The sequence below is a fragment of the Sorex araneus genome, chromosome 4 (genome assembly GCF_027595985.1).
Source record: "Sorex araneus isolate mSorAra2 chromosome 4, mSorAra2.pri, whole genome shotgun sequence".
Lineage (NCBI taxonomy): Eukaryota > Metazoa > Chordata > Mammalia > Eulipotyphla > Soricidae > Sorex > Sorex araneus.
This window is the reverse complement of record NC_073305.1, coordinates 111,359,969-111,377,534: the sequence shown is the minus strand read 5'-3', so window position 1 is coordinate 111,377,534 and position 17,566 is coordinate 111,359,969. Positions and strand designations below refer to the sequence as shown.

The window sequence follows — 17,566 nt, the reverse complement described above, 5'->3', positions numbered from 1 at the left end:
GGCACAATTTTTAATAATTCTTAAAGAAAGGAAGAGGAGAAAGAAAATCTGAGCTTAAACTTAACATTTCAGATTACAGCATCAGTCTCATTATCCATGATTAAACATATAAAGCACCTACAGAGAATAAATAAAATTTATATAATAAATTAACTCTCAATATCTATTGCACACCATATGCAACAGTAAAGACTTTCAACCTAAGTCAGAAAGGCAGAATTTTTTTTAACCAAGTGGTGCTCAAAAATGACACTTGGTGATGCTCAGGGACCATTTGTGATGTCAGGGATCAAAACAGTACCAAGGGCATACAAGTTATGTGTCTTACCTCCCATACAATTTCTCTAGTACATCAAACTAAGTCTGATAAAATTAAGTGGAGAAAAAATAAGCAGATAACAAAATTTACACAATGGAAGAAGAACCTCAATACAAGTCCAATTCTTGCCCACTGAGTACTCCTGAAATTTACCCTTTGTTCCAGACATTAGCAGTCTCTTATTTGTAATGATGTCAGATTCAAAATTTTTATTTCTTTGAGGCACGAGGCTGCTTTGTGCAGCTTGGATACCAAAGGTATCAATAGAACTGGATTTAAAAGTGAGCTTCCAGGGGTATGGTGCCACCAGCAGGTCAACCTGTACCTCTGAGGTGAGTGCATCAGCAGCCTGATGGTGCCTTCAGGCTTCCGGATATCACAAAATTTCTACTGTTCCTTGGGACAGATGCCAACAACTTGGGACCAAGTTTACCAAGAAATTAAATGGCAAAAAGGTACGTGTGATCCACACCCACAAACCACTTTCTGGCTTAGCTATACAAGCTCATTTATTTGCCTTATTTCAGAGACCCATAGACAATCGAGAAGGAGATCAAAAGCCACAGTTAATCTCGGACCCGCGCATGGCTAAACAGACCAGGGTAAATCAGAGGGGTTGGAGTTTGGCCTGGTGGCCCGCCCAAGCAGAGCTTTCCCCCCACCCCTCGCAGCCACTTGCTTCCACTATCCAAAATTGCTGCCATACCCCCAGACTGACTCCACCGTCTCAGGACAAACCTCACCAAGATATAATCTGCTAAAAATTCTGGTTTATGGGTTTTGTGACTGAAGTCTCCAGGCTTTCTCAGAGTCGGGATGGGCTACCTTCCCCCACCTCCCTGTACTTCCAGAAACCTCAGCGGGTCATATCCACATCTCAAAGCTGCCACCTAACTGAAAACCTACTCTAGTTTTACCATCCTAATAAAAATACCCAATGCCCTGAACAAACACCGTGCCCTCTTGGCACCTGTATTGTAAACCATAATGCACAAAAGGAAAAGGAGAGAGAGAGCAAGAAGGAATGTGCCTCCCATAGAGGGAGGCTGGGGGTGGGGGATGGGGGTTGAGGGGTGGTGATAGGGAAATAGGGAACATTGGTGGTGGGAAACGTATACTGGTGGAGGAATGGGTGCTGGATCATTGTATGACTGAAGCCCAATTATGAACAGCTTTGTAATGGTCTATCCTATGGATATCCAATTAAAAAAATTTTTTAAAGTCATGTGGAGTTGATACCCAGTTCAATCAGCTTAATCAATGAATGGCTGAATAAACAGCAGTACTCCTACATTAAAAAAAATGTGAGGTGATCCGGGCGGCTGCATATGTGTGGCCCCTCAGTTGCTGAACGCCCATGATCCCAGAGGCCATCTAACTACCTTTGGCACCAGCAGCTTCTTGTAGAAATGCCTCCAGACTGTGAACTAAGCCACGGCCCCATGACGCCCCAGGAGGGGAAAGGTTTTTCCTTTCTGGCGGGGCGGTGTGGCAACCACCATCTTATAAGGCCCACTAAACAGAGGTGTGAGCTTGTAATGATGCAATTTTTGGCAGAAATTTCCCTGGACTTAGCTACTAAACTACAGAAATCCAAAACCGCGCAGCCACTATGGCTATCACGGCCGTGCAGCCTCATGTCTCTTCATTCTCAGCAAGAGAAAACAAATTATCAAATGCTGCCTTTTCAGCAGGTTCAATTTTGGGAGGAAAATTCCAAATAATAATAGTGAGTTTTATGTTGAAATACTGAATGTAATCAAAGTAAAGAGAAAGTAAAGTGAAAATTATCAGCTGCACAGGCGGGGGGTGGGAGTGGGGTGGGAGGTGGTGGAACATGGACACTGGTGAAGAGATGGGTGTTTGAGCACTGTATCACTGAGACTTAAGCCTGAATTCTTTGTAACTTTTCACATGGTGATTCAATAAAAAAAAATTTTTTTAAAAAGTGAGCTTTCATCATGTGCTACCATACTCAGTGGAGTAAGAGATGTATGTAACATATCAGAGTTCCACAAATCATCCCTTATGATGGGCAGAAAAAAAGACAAATGAATAAATAAAAATACAAAAGACCTTTTGAATGCCATACTAGATGATTCATTAAATACTCACCACCATTGAGTCCCAGCCTCCAAGATCTTTCTGAAGTTCCCTCTATCTCCTTTCCAATGGTGTGGGTCACCCAGAACCACAAAATCCATGGGAGCTAGGCTAAAGTCACTACTGCCTTTTCCCTCTTTCCATCCCCAAGCATGAGTCTTACTATTCCTTCTACCCTCCTTCCCTACCCCTAGTCCTGGATCCCAGAAAAATGTATGGTGGAGTGTCAGCACCTTATTGTTCAAAGACTGTGGTGTTCTGCTCTGCAGAAGCATGCCAGTATCGGAATTAGATTGTGATTTTGAAGACCCAATTAGATGAATTATTCTTTCAAAGGTAGACGAGAATATCGAATTCTCATTTGGGAAAAAAGAGCTATAAAATTATGAAGAAAATTTGACTTTTATTCAGCTACTTTTCTAACATGAACAGAAAAGTAACATAAAACTATTACCATGGCATCATTGTTGGCCTCTTAGCATTTGAACAAGAGGTTACTTCTTCCAATGATGAGATGCATTTCCTCGGGAAATAAAAATTAACAGCTCAAACTTATGAAGCAGTATTCTTATTTATGAGACTTTCACTGGATGAAAAGAATTTTTGTGTATGTGTATGTGAGAGAGAGAGACAGGGAGAGGGAGAGAGGAGGGAGGAGGAAGAGGAGGAGTGATTAGTACAAACAACATTACGATGGACAATGTTCAGAACATCACACCATCAAGGAAAAGACACTGGATTTTATAATAAAATAGGATAATCAAAACTTCCTGAAAATTGGTGCCTCTTCCCTTTGCTCTCAAAACTTAGAAGGACTATCTAGGGTAGGGAATATAAAACAGACTGGTTCCAGCACCTGTATTGCAAACCACAGTGATCAAAAGGAAAGAGACAGAGACGAAGAGAAGGAAGAAAAGTGCCTGCCATAGAGGCAGGCTGAGGGGAGGTAGGGTGGGAGGGAAAGTGGTAGGAAATGTACACTGATGACTGGATAGGTGATGGAACGCTGTATGACTGAAACCCAATCATGAACAACTTTGTAACCATATCTCATGGTGAGTCAATAAAAAAAGAACAACAATAACAACAAAATAGACTAGCCTGAGCCTTGCAATTTGGAAGATGCTTTAAGCCCTCTCTGGAGGAAGCCACCTTGTCACATTCTTTCAGCTTTGATTGAGTTAGGATAGAGTCTTAACAAATACCTTTGTACAGCTCAGCACCCAAGAACACTAGCTAGATAATTCTGGTCAGTGGAGATGATGCAGTGGACACTTCCTCAACCTTCTGAAGTCAATGGGCCCTGAGAAAGTGACTTATGTGGCATGGAGAGAGAGAGAGAAAGAGAGAGACAGCCACTTTCCCCCAGGGCACCTCTGCCACCCTGGAAGCAGCTGGGAAGGCTAGGACTGATAAAGTCTGCTATAAGCCCCTTTTCGAAAAGGACTGTGAGTCCCCCCTGCCCCACTAGGGAGACGTCAAGCCACACCTGATGTCTACTTGTTTTGTGAAGCTTAGGAGTTAAACCCCACTACCAGATTTCTGGGGGAGCCGTGTACTCAAGTTGGAGTAAGAAATTGCGCTTTGCAAGAAAAGGAAAGCCAGTCCTAGGCCTCACTCAGGACCTCTGGGCCCTTGCCTTTCCCATAGGAAAGAATTTCAGTAGACTAGCAGTGAAGTAAAAACCAATTTTACTTGGAGGCTTTGGGGAAAAAGAAGGAGAGAAAGAGAGACAGACAGACAGAGACAGAGAGACAGAGACAGAGAGACAGAGACAGACAGAGCGACAGAGACAGAGAGTGTGTGTGTTTCCTGAAAAAATCCTAAAGATGTCTAGACTGTTATAACCCTGTAGCTTTACCAAGCAAAAAATGAGAAGCCCACTTTCTCTCTTTGAGGTCAGCTGGGCTGGCAGACACATGGAGGATGTCTTTTACTTTTCTTTTTTTTTTAAGCCTTTGGGCCACAACTTGTGGTGCACAAGACTTAATCCTGGCTCTGTGCTCAGGGATCAATCCCTCCTAGTAGGCTCTGAAAACCACATGGGGTACTGGTTGGCCATGTGCAAGACAAGTGCCTTACTTGCTCAGACTATCATTTTTCAAAATACTTTTATTTGCATATTTCTTTTTGGGTAACGCCTGGCAATGATCAGGGGTTACTCCTGGCTCTTCACTCAGGAATGACTCCTGGACGTACTCGGGAGACGATATGGGATGCTAGGAATCGAACCCGGGTCAGCCATGTGTAAGGCAAATGCCCTACCCACTGTTCTATAGCTTCAGTCCAAGCCTATCTTATTTATTATCACTGTAGCACTATCATCCCGTTGTTCGTCAATTTGCTCAAGTGGGCAACAGTAAAGTCTCCATTGTGAAGCTTGTTGTTACTGTTTTTGGCATATTGAATATGCCATGGGTGGCTTGCCAGGTTCTGCCCTGAGAGCAGGATACTCTCGGTAGCTTGCTGGGCTCCATTAGAGTTAATGCAATAATCAAAGCAAAGGAAGTCACCGGGTGTCATTCAGTGTCAAAACAGAGAATAGAAAAGTAGCAGAAAGTAGAGGACACAATGAAGAGACCATGTGAGAGTGATCTATGCTGTGTCGAGGCTGGGACCCTCATGGAAATGCTGCTCACCCCATCAGGGCACAAAGGTGTGGCCCCTCTGTGGTGCCCATGCCCCTGGGACCAGCAGGTCATCCAATCATTCTCCCAGGTCAGGAAGAAGCGTAAACACAAACCTTGCAGAGAGCTGGTCGGCAGCAGCAAAAAGAATGTACCTGTGAGTCAGATAGCAAGTAACAGTGAGAACATACCCCACTTGAAATGGACCTTTTTCATTCCTTCTTTTTCTCTCCCTTACACTAGGCCTAGTCACATAAAGGAAAGTTTTGAGGATGGAGATGCAATACCAGATCGCAATGAAAGTGGCAAGTGCCAAGAGACAGGGCCCACAGAGATGTTACAATGGATAGGATGCTTTCCTTGCCCATTGCTAACCAGAGATTGACCCTCAGCACCTGAGCTTTCACCAGCAGTGATCCCGGAGCACAGAGCCAGGAGTAATCCCTGAGCACTTTCCAATGAGCCTCCCCCAAGTAAACTAAACAAAGGGAGAGAGTTGAGACACCTAGAGACAAGAGTGAGGTGCAGAGCCAGCTGATCAGAAGAGTACCAAGACCACAGGACAAAACGTGAACTAGCCCCTACCTGCCTAGCTCCCTTTTCCAGCCCTGCAGTCAGAATTTGGATAGCCTTTAGCGAAGATGAGGGGTTTGGTTTCACCAGCCATTTCTTCTCCCTCCTTCATCCCCCAAAATAAGTTTGAAGGACAGAACTTCTGTCCTAGCCTTGTAAATGCCTAGCACCCTTGAAAACATCCACAATACTTTTTTTCATTCAAGTTTCAAATAAATTGGCTGAAAGCATCAAATGCATGTGGATGAACAACCAAGAGAGGGCTGTGCCAAGACATCATGCTGTATAAAGTCCATTAGCAAAGCCCAGGCTGCCTTTCTGAGCTCTGCACAAATCTAAGCTGACACCATTCCATCATTTAGAAACTGCCAGTCTCTCTGGGAGGCAGCCCCCAGTATCAGACATTCTCACTGCAGTGGTGAGTGAACATCTGGGCCACACCACACCGCGAGGAAGACTTGGTCTGGCACAGGCGTACTCACCAGGGTGCTGAAAAGAAAGCAGCTGCTCTCTGTGGAACAGCAAACAGGAAATGCAGAGTGCTGCGGGCAGCTGCCTTGGGAGGCTCCGCAGCTCCTGAGCGCCCCCACCCCCACTCGAGGTTCTCTTCTGATGGAGTTCTCTGTAATAGCAGCATCATTAAAAATAACTTCCTCAGAGGCAACTTTCTAAACAAGCTTTTTGGAACAGCAGAGAGGAACTGCTCTCTGAGCCACTAAAAGCACCTTTACCAAAAGCAATGAAGAAAAATTCCTGCTGCACCAGAAACTCACCCTGGAAACGCCATTTTTTCTTACCTCAAGTGTGCACGGGTTAGATTATTGAGGGGGGGAGGGAGGGGCAGGGCAGGGTAAGGGGGTGTGCCGCAGCTCCAACTCAAGCAGAGGAAGTGTAATTAGCAAGCCCAGACACATTGCATGGCTGTGTAAACAGGGCCACCTCTGCAATTTATATTCATTTTTTCCCATACAACTCCTGAATCCTGAATACACACTTTCTTTCCTTCTTGGATTCTATTTTTTCAGTGCTGAGGACTGAACTCAGGGGCTGGCATGTGCAAGACTACCACTGAAGAAAACCTCCAGTCCCCATCCCAACCCACCCTGCTTTTCTTTTTAAAGATAAGCTAAGATCTTCTCTCTAACTCCACATTTAGAGAGAGGTACAGACATGGAATCTCCTCTGAGGAGTATAAGGACCCTTCATCAATTCCCAATGAGGTCATGATCAGAATATGTGCCAGAGGGGCTATTACCGTTAAATAAGACTGCCTTTACTTCCTGTCCAAACAGGCCTTTTACTAGAGACGGCCAACTCAGACATGGAACTAGCACAAAAGGAGAGATCAAGGGGGGCTGGAGCAATAGCACAGCGGGTAGGGCATTTGCCTTGCACGCGGCCGACCCGGGTTCGATTCCCAGCATCCCAAATGGTTCCCTGAGCACGTCCAGGGGTGGTTCCTGAGTGCAGAGCCAGGAGTAACCCCTGTGCATTGCCAGGTGTGACCCAAAAAAGCAAAAGAAAAAAAGGAGAGATCAAGGGCTGGAGAGCTAGTCCAAGAGTTGAGGCTCTTAATGCAAGCACAGTCAAGAATGATTCCTGAGCAGAGCCAGGAGTAGCTCCTGAACACTGCTGGAGGTGGCTCAAAACAGCCCCCCCAAATAAATAATAAATGAATCATTTTTAAAAAAGAAACCCAGATTATGCCATAAATCTTGAAAAATTAGTATGTATGTGTGTACATGCATGTGCATATGTATATGTACACATACACACACACATACACACACACACACACACACACACACCAGACAATTGAGCCAGAAAGGCACTCCACGGTATCATAGATCCAAAACCCCGCATTGATCAATTGTATGATGAAACCTGAAGAAAGTCTTCCCTAAGATGTTCACAATAAGCTTTGCTAAGACTTAACACTTTGGGGCACCCCTAAAGGGAGCAGTGTTGAAACACTGTGTGCCTGGGACCCAATCATCAATAACTTTGTAATTTCACAGTAACCAAATTTTAAAAAAATAATTTAAAAAAATACTTAACACTTTGGCATGTGGATTATTTCAAGGTGAGATCAACTCAGCCTTTTGGGCTCATCATGGGGAAATTTTACCACTCCTTTAACTTCCTACAGGAATAAAAGTTGAGGGACTTATACCAGAAATAAACATTTCTCCTTCCCTCCCTCCCTCCCTTCTTTCCTTCCTCCCTCCCTCCCTCCCTCCTCCCCTCCCTTCCTTCCTTCCTTCCTTCCTTCCTTCCTTCCTTCCTTCCTTCCTTCCTTCCTTCCTTCCTTCCTTCCTTCCTTCCTTCCTTTTTCCTTCTTCTTCTTACTCAGAAGTGCTCAGGGATCACTCCTGGCAGGGGAACCATATGTAGTGTGGCAGATCTAAACAGGATCAGTTGGATGCAAGGCAAGCACCTTTTGTTGTACCCATTGTACTTTCTGGCCCTGAAAGTACAGTTTTCTATTGGAGAAAACTGTCTATAAGGCAGGGCAAACATCTAATCACAAAGCATCTGGTCCTTATCATGACCCTTCTTCCTCTCTCCTTGTAGTGTCTTGGCTCAGTTCCATCCCCTGACTCAAGATATATACCCTTATTGTGATCATTTTCTCCACTGAAATCCCAATCTGTGTAGATTATCCACGTAAGTATAATAACATTTTTTTCTCCTACAAATCTTGTCAATGTTGATTTAATGTCTCAATGAACCCCAAGAAGAAACTAGAGAGATGGAGGGACACTTCCTTTCCTCCACAACAGATTTGAGATCAATATTAGCAATTACATTCTATCTACTTTCTCTTCAATTCTCAGGCTTCAAAAGTGGATATGCTTCCCAGGATATCAACCTCTATTTTGGCCTAATCATTACAGATTTTATATCAGTTTTTTACAAAGAAAGCAGGGTACAGTACTCTAACCACCCAAGAAATACCCTGATGGCTTCCCAAACTCTCCTTTTGATATGTTCTACTTTATGTTTTTATTAGCACACCTCATTTTAGCAGAGGCTTATAAGTTGTAGAGGTTTCAGAGCCTTCTCATCAATTCCATTTAAAGTCAGTAGCTTCCTGACAAAAAGGAAGCACCTTCATCTCATAAAATGGTTCCTCTCATCTCTATAGAATGTTTTCAGAATGAGATCAGCTAAATTTTATGATCTGAAATAAGTCTACCAACATTTTAATTTTGCCAAATAAGGAACGTTTTTGAAAATAACTCCATTAGTAGTGATCATTTTCTAGACAAAAAGCCATTTTTGTGCCTTTCAAATGGGAGAGATATAATCTTAAATAAAGGCAGTTCTCCACAAGAAAACAGAACAAGCTATCTGAAATCAGTATTTTTCAGCAAGCAAGTAGAAATTTTCATGCATTTCTACATTACACTGCCGCTGCCCACTGTGATGACATGATGGTACCAGAAATGATTAAATACTCTCTATAAGCTAAGGAAAAAGATGAATAGGGACCCAACTTCCTCCCAGATCTATGGTTCTGCAACTTAATAAAATACCAAGTTGCTTTCCACTGGTATCACACACTAAGTGATATGTCTTTTTGCAAAAATTATATGTGATTAAAAAGTTTTTAATTGTGTATGTGGGATGTGTGTGTATATATGTGTAATATGGAGAAGGTACAACAAAAAGCTGTATTGCATTCTCCAAAGTGCTTATGCTAAAACTCTCATGCAAACACCTTAATGTGTGCCTGCAATTTGTAGACAGGTTTTAAAAATGGTAATGAAGTTAAAGTGAGACCTTAAGGGTGAAGGCCTAACCAAACCAGACACTAAAAAATTAGGATATACAGAAAAATACCAGGTCACCAGGTTGAAAGTGTCTCTCTCAGGGAATCCAGTCAGAAAGAAATATCACCAAGGTTTTTGTTCTCCAATTTCACCGAACTCTTCTCTTTGGAGGGGGCTTCCAAGCAGTGCTTAGGGGGGCCCAGGATCCTCCCAGCATTACTTGGTCAATCAACTGGTGATTCAATGTGTGTGCCAGAGGATGTGAGTAGTGCTGAGGGTACCCAGGCCACCCCCATGGTACTTAGGAGCCCCCAGAACCACACCTGGATGTGCCTGTGGCCTGCAGGGCTACACACATTGATGTTGGAGACAAAGCAGTGCCAGAGATCAAACTGACATATGCTATCTCCACACCCATGGGTACTCTTCCTTCCAGTGACTGCAGTGCCTGTGCATCAAGCAGAGACCCTTAACTATGTGCCTCAGCCCCTGTTCTATCTCTCTGGCCCCTCACCTAAACATTTCCCCATTGCCCATCTTATGACAATCTGTGGGAGTGGTTTGGGATGCATTCACTCAACAGCTAGTGCTGGGTGGAGGAGCTACTTTAAAGGGTTGATATATATGCTGCGTGCCGGATTCCCCAACACCGCATTTCCCCAAGCACCAACCCAGGAGGAGTCTTTCAGCACAACCAGTGTGATTTTTGAAAAACCCAGTGCATTAAAGAAAGTGAAGGTCTTTCCCTGGATCCAAGAAATCTTGGGTAAGGGCCAGAGGATTGAGTGTTGGTATACAGTGGACCACTATAAGTCTTAACCTCTATACTTTGAGCTGTAACTGACTGAATTGAGAAGGGAAATCAGTCACAGATCGGGGCCAGACTAGGCTCTGGAGCACAGTGGAAATCACCAGAGTCAGCAGCACACACCTCATCCCACAGAGAACTGTGTCCCTCTCAGATATACTTTGGCACGCAAAGGAATAAAGGATGACCAGGCGAACAGGTGGCAAGAGGACAATCATTTCAAGCCAAGAAAAGAGTCTGGAATAAAACCTTTATTTATGGCCCTTACTTATGCCCTGTTCAGGTTCTTCTATTAGCCAGACCTATGAGAAAATAAATTTCTGTTCTTTGAGCCACTTAATCTTCAGTGTTTTGCCATGGCAGCTTTAGCAAACTAATACCGCTGTTGAGATTAAAATTTAAAAACCAATGTTCTCTTTAATAAGTTGAAAAATTGCCCCAGAAGCTCTATTTAAAATGACTTATTTGATACCAATCACTCTTCCTATAACTAAACACCAAATATATTTTTAGAAAACATTTTTAAAGTGTAATTAATCTGTCCAGCTAGATGCCATCGTTAACAAAGATATTTATTATATTCTCATCAACATTGCCTTTAGGAGAAAGAGCACTAGTTTGGAATATACTAAAATTAGCCTGGGTCAACACAGTCCAACAAGAATTTTAAACAGTACAAGTTGACTTTGAAGGATTCCGTGGAGGCCAAAAAGTCAAGGTCTGTACCCACAAAGTATTCAGGATTATATTTGGAACTAGCCTCTTTCCACTGAACTTCATCCTTTCAAATACTTCTGCACATACAAACTTACTCACACACATATTCACATGCACAGGTTTAAAAAGCAACACAAAGGTAGAAAATCAGTACAATGGGTAAGGTGCTTGCTTTGCAAGTGGCTTGCCTGGATTTGATCCATGACACCACATATGACTCCCTGAGGCACACCAGGAGTGATTCCTGAGTGCAGAGCCAGGAGTAAACCCTGAACACCACCTTGTGTGGCTTCAAAACCCACCAAAAAAAGGGGGAAAAATTAAAATTAAATAGCAACATGAAAGCCTGACTGATAACCTAAACAGCGGGTGCAACATTCTTCAAGATGGCTCAAGATGGTTCTGGCTTGAAACCTCAGGGAGAAGCCTCAAAAAAGGGCTCTCTGAGCCTTTGCCCACTCTTGTGCCTATATCTTAACTCCAGGATCATATCTGCCTTGGGTGAAGGGCTTAGTCACCCCTTCCAGTGAGGAACTATTAGCTCTGAAGGGCTCTCTCTCTTCTCCTAGACCCCAGTCACATGGGTTACTTAAATTTACAGTTTCAAGAAGGAGAACAGAAATCAAAGGATCTTATAAAGACCTGGAATCTGGTTTTGCCTCTCACTGGAGCCTCAGCCTGATATATATCATTGCTGTTATAAAGTATCATGGCCTGGTGATCTGTTGTTTAGTAGTTTAGCAAATCTACCACGTTTCCCATTTTAATTCCCATTTTTAAAACTCTTGGCACAATTACTACTACAGAAAGTAAGACTGACTATATCTTAACTTATTTTGGTATTATTTGACAAACAAGAGTATTTAGTTCTCTGAGAGGCTCACACTAGTCTTTATAACCTGGAGCTGAATCATTACTTTGAGAAAGAAAGGAGTGGAATCAGATATTTTAACCACTGTTCCCCAGCATAGAGAGTGAACTCAAGCAAGGCTTAGCTAATCGCTAGACACAGAACAGTAGCTAAAATTCCAGATGCTTCTATGATCCTCGAAGGTCTGGGATTCTTAGACAAGGGTGGTGTCCTTTCTGATTTCTCCACCCCCCTCCTCCCACTCTCCCACTACCACCCTTAGCAGTAGAATCCTGGATTCTAGTGTGTAATGCAAAGGAAGCCTGGCTCCAGGAGGAGGGGAGGCTTGCAGGGAAGAACAAAGTGACCAGCAGAGAGTCAGAAAGGGCCAGAAAGTAAGTTCAGCCTCCATAGTTTCTGGGACTTAGGATGCAAAATAGGCCAATTTATTTTTTTAAACTTTTTTTCTTTTTTTTTTCTTTTGGCTTTTTGGGTCATACCCAGCGATGCACAGGTGTTATTCCTGGCTCATGCACTCAGGAATTACTCCTAGTGGTGCTCAGGGGACCATATAGGATGCTGGGTATCGAACCCAGGTCGGCCACGTGCAAGGCAAATGCCCTACCTGCTGTGCTATTGCTCCAGCCCCTAAAAATTTTTTCTTTTAAAAAAAATTTTTACTTAGAACCTCTACCAGTGTTCCCAATATCCCTCCCACCATCCCTATCCCATCCCCCACCACCCCACCCTGCCTCTATGGCAGGGAATTTCCCCTTATTCTCTCACCATTTGGGTGTTGTAGTTTGCAATAGAGATATTGAGTGGCCATCATGTTCAGTCTATAGTCTACTTTTTGGCATGCATCTTTCAACCTGAATGGGTCCTCCCAAGATCCTCCACTTGGTGTTCCCTTCTCTATCTGAGCTGCCTTTTCCCCCAGCGTGTGAGGCCAGTTTCTAAGCTGTGGGGCAAACCTCCTGGTCTTTTTTTCTACTACTCTTGGATGTTAGTCTCCCATTCTGTTACTTTATATTCCACAGATGAGTGCAATCTCTCTCTCTCTCTCTCTCTCTCTCTCTCTCTCTCTCTCTCTCTCTCTCTCTCTCTCTCTCTTTCTGACCCAAAATAGCCCAATTTCAGTGCACATCTGCTTTGTCCTCCTGGACCATCAGTTTTAAGAGCAGACTTGAAGAAATAACTTTTACATTAAATAGGAATGCATATTTTGCAGAGTAAACAGAAATTTTCAATGAATACTTCAAGAGAAATATCAACTTGCTTCTGTCAGCCTCCCTTCTGCTCTAGACAACCGGAAACAAAACTCTCCTCTCCTGTTAAAATTTAAAGGAGCTTTTTTTTTGAAGTAAAACATATTTTATTTGGAGAGTTTTAAGGTGTGGAGGGAGAAAGGGTGAAAGAGAGAGTAACGCTCTCAAGAGAGAATGAAGGGTTCTCCAATGGTGGAGAGAGGCCCCTAATTACATCCCAGCATTAGACATGAAAGCATGAAAGTACACATCTCAAGAGGGGAGATGTGGGCGACACATGTGCTCAGGTACCACTTGTGCTTGGCCAGGTGAGCACAAGCAGCACGTGGGCTCGTGCAGCATATTCACACTTAAAGGAGATTTTATTTTTTTATTTTAATTTTTTAAATTTATTTATTAGTGAGTCACAGTGAGGGTACAGTTACAGATTTATACATTTTCGTGCTCATGTTTCCCTCATACAAAGTTCGAAAACCCACCCTTTCACCAGTGCCCATTCTCCACCACAAATAAACCCAACATCCCTCCCACCCCCCCAATCCCATCTCCCCCCACCCCTTCCCTGCCACTGTGGCAGGGTATTCCTTAAAGGAGATTTTAAAGTAGCACTGGTATCGCTTAGGTAGGCTTACTCTTCAAAGGATAGTTTCCAAACTGTTAGACCTTCATTCTAATTTTTGTTTCTTTCTCTTCTTCTACCCCTTTTATTTATAGGAGACAAAAATTAATTTTGTGGGGGAAATCTGAGCAACAGCTTACAGAAAAATAGGTGATGTTCACAATCATAGTCTCACTCATCTCCTAAATTCACTTTTAAAATTGTTTTTGTTTGGGGGCCATACTCAGCAGTGCTCAGGGCTTGGCCCTGGCTCTGTGCTCAAGGATCTCTCCTGATAGTACGTGCTGTACTATCTCTCCTGTCTAATTTTCCTTTCTTAATTAACCAGGTGGCTTCAGGGTGCTTCTCAGAAGCAGCAGTGCCTAAGTTGTTTATGATGTTATCAAGGACACTCCTGAGGAAGCAAATGTACCTTTGAGAAGAATTATTTTGCTTGAAAGGTTATGAAATTTACTAATCATTTTGTCATGTTGAAAACTGCACAGATTTTGGTAAGAGAGCCTATTTCAGCAACATAATAATAATGGACTGAAAAAAATCTCATTTGCAAGCAAGAAGTTCAAAACATATACTTTCCTCTCTTTTCAATGGAACTAAATACTTCTCATGCCAATCAAGGGGAAAAATCACTTTGTGCCCTGAAATGAGCCAAAAATAATGTGACCACCCTGTGTGATGGCTGGTTCCCCCAAATAATAAAATCTTAAACATAGCCCCTCTTCTTGGGAATGTCTGAAGGCAAGTCTCTGAAGACATAGTCTGAAGAGAACGCCATTATTGAGAAGTTGTTTTTAACTATGAATGAAATGACATCTCAATGTACACTTGGAAACCAACCTAGGTAAATTTACATTTTCTTTCAAAAATTTTTGGTGAATGAGCTGGTCAAGTTTTTGGTGAATGAGCTGGTCTCCCTGAGCCTAACTCCTGGGCTACTGAGAAAGTCCAGACTATCTTTCCTCAGACACCCACCTCCAAATGTTCTTTTGTCTGAAGTTTATGTAAAATCAAGAGAAAGAAACTATTATTCTTTACTATACAAGCCACGCACAATTGTACAACCTATACACCCTGAGCTGCCACTTTGGGGATATGATAAAATGCCATTTTAATTTTTCTCTTTCACTGCCCCTTAAAATGAATTCAGTGGATTCATCATCCCTACCCTTCAGCAAGAGGTTCACAAATATTTTGGGTCTGTCTCACCCCTCCCCCCCACCCCCATTTTGGTGGCCAAACGCCCAACACTTACATCTGGTTCTGTGCTCAGGGATCCTCTTGAGAGGTTCAAGGGACCATATGTGTTGCCAGGGATAGAATCTGGGTCTGCTGTATGCAAAGCAAGCACCCTACCCACTGTACTATTGCTCTGGCTGGTCTGTTTCCCCTTAAACAGAAAAAAAAATTACTCGGGTGGCAAGAAGAGGAAGCTCAACAGCCTGGAGCACATGCTTTGCTTGTAGGAGGGCAGATTCAATCCCTCGTACCATCTGATTCTTCAACACCTCCAGGAATGACCCTCAAGCACCAAGCACCAAGCAAGTAGCCCCTGAGCAACACTGAACAACCCCTGAGCAACAGTTTGTGGCCCCTCCCCCTCAAAAATCACTCAACATTCCTCTGGAAATCTACCTTCTACCTCCTTTAAGTGAAAAGCAGAAAGTGTCCCCCAGTTGCACAAAAGGCTACTAGAGATTCCCAGGATAGTTTCAGCACCAGGAAGTAAGGGGACTGGGGGGGGTGTGGATACTGTCCACATGGGCAAGCAAAGGATGCTACTAAGACTTAGACACACTCTTGATCATACCCCATGATTGTTCTGCTCAAGTACTACAATCACTGTGAAGTCCCCAACAAGCAAAGTTACTTGCCTTACTCTCCAAAGACCCGGTTTCATCCCCTGCATGGCCCATGGTTCCCTGAGTATCACCAGAAGGAAAGGAATAAGCTAGAAGCAAGTTTACTTACTGTGGTCACCGATTAGTATCATTTCATTGCCCATGAAACTGGGTGATGGTACTCGTTAGAACAAACTCTGTCCCTCCTCCTCCCGGGGCTGGGTGCTTTCTGGGATGTACCCATGGGTGGATCATAGGGACTCGGGTTCCAAGGCTCCCTTTCTGAATCCTCACTTCCCACTATCTACACGACTAGGTTTGTACCTTTAATACCTCACCTTCATTTTCTCCATGTGCACACAGGAAGCATTACGCTTAGCTTTGGAACTGTCCTGAGAATTAACATTCATTCATTCATCAAGACTAACAAGGTCACAGTCTCCACCCTTCCTTTGCTTTCTGACACCATTATCAGGCTAGATCTAGAGGCCTAACTGGGATTCTCCTCCCCACACCACCATCACCACCACCACCACCATCGACAGCCACCTAAACTGCTGCAGGCACCATAAAGCCACCAAATTAGAATTGGTGGGGGGGGGGGGTAAGGGGAGGCCACACCGACAATGCTCAGGGCTTACCAGTGGCCCAGTGCTCAGGATTCACTCCCAGCGGGGCTCGGAGGACCATATTGGGTGCTGGAGACTGAACAAGGGTCAGCCACATGCAAGGCAAGCGTCCTACCCGCTGTATTATCTCACGGATCCCCAAACAAGTTTCCAACGCTGCGCCTCCTTCTCTCTGTTAATGTCAGGGACCCGGCAGGACGGACGGGACGGATACTTGCCTCTAACGCGCGGTGGCCACAGGATGAAGGAACGGTCCGGCCGCGCTGCTTGCGGGCACCAGCACTGCGGGGGCCCTGGGCGAGGACCCCGCCTGCTGCCGTTCGCTGCGTCCTCCGCCGCCTCGGGCCGCACCCCCGCGTCCCTGGGATGTACCAGCGGGTCTCTGAGGGCGGCTGAGTCCTACTGCAGACCCTGACCGAAAATCCCCAAACCTAGCGCTCCGCTCCAGCGCCGGAGCAGCAAGAGCCCGGGATCTGTCCCCGCGCCCCGATCTGTCCCACGCGCCCGCTCCAGAATCTGTCCCCGCCCGAGATCTCTCCCCTACCGGGACCAGTGATCTGTCCTAGCCCGGGAGCTGTGCCCGCACCCGGGATCTGTCTCCACCCCCCTTCCCCCACCTCCACCCCGGGATCTGTCCCCGCCCGCGGTTACCCGCCGGCGCGAGGGGCTGCGGGGCCGCTGCTCCCAGGTGCGTGAACGCCGCGGCCGGTGCTCCAGGCTGCGGCCGGGCCCAGGCGCGCTCCCGACCTCCCTTAGTGGGGGCCGGGGACCAGCCCCCCGCCCCCAGCCCGCAAGCCCCGCGTGCTGCGTGGAACCGGCCGCGCCAGGGGCTGCTTGAGATGATGCTCTGGCGGGAAGCGGGGGAGCCGGGGTGGGGGAGGTTCGCGGTCGTTTCGCAGGATTGGGCTTAAGTTCACGTAGGAGCCCGCGGGGAGGTTGGGAGGGGTGACTCCATCCTGCACGGCTTAAATTCCGACCATACAGTCACTTCTTCCTCCACGCCCTGGGACCTGGCCCCGGGCCGAGCGAAATGCCCCCAGACAGGACTCTTGGTTTCCAGCCAGCTGACTTGGCTCACTCCCTTCTCCAGGGAGTGTCTGCGGAGTCCCCGGTCCCAGGGCAGCCCCTCAGGTCTGGGCCTGCAGACTGCGCACTTGCATCCTTGGGAACCGTCAGAAACCGAGCAGAGGGAAACCAGCAAGGAGGCCTCTGCGGTGCATGCAACAGCCAGGCCTGCAAGGAAGGGGCAGGTAACCCAGGCAGAGCAGCCCCCGGGTTTAAACCCAAGAGGGGCCTGTCACTGATCTCTGACCGCCAGTCTGCTGGCCACTGCATATCTGCTGGTGGAAGAAGGTCTACGGCCTTGCCCATCGTTGCGCTTCTACTACTAGTGTACAGGGCGGTCCAGTGGGCAGGTGAAGTTTGGTCTTCGTTTAGTG

At 45.3% G+C, this 17,566-nt stretch overlaps 1 protein-coding gene across 4 annotated transcripts in view; it reads right to left on the bottom strand.

Moving 5' to 3' along the window:
• The window catches only part of MRAP2 (melanocortin 2 receptor accessory protein 2), a 36,719-nt gene extending 19,702 nt beyond the window's left edge, over positions 1–17,017 (bottom strand). Inside the window, exons 1-3 of one of the 4 annotated variants that reach the window (XM_055135400.1) lie at positions 16,779–17,011; positions 16,346–16,488; positions 6,105–6,244 (exon numbers count right to left, since the gene is read on the bottom strand). Coding sequence is in view for 1 of the 4 variants with exons in the window: in XM_055135397.1 (XP_054991372.1) it covers positions 14,913–14,914 (2 nt within the window). In the remaining 3 variants the exon portion in view is untranslated. Of the gene's footprint in view, positions 1–6,104; positions 6,245–14,912; positions 15,030–16,345; positions 16,735–16,778 lie in introns of those variants that run through there. The other 3 variants (XM_055135399.1, XM_055135398.1, XM_055135397.1) reach the window with 3 other exon arrangements.
• Positions 17,018–17,566: the final 549 nt, after the last annotated feature.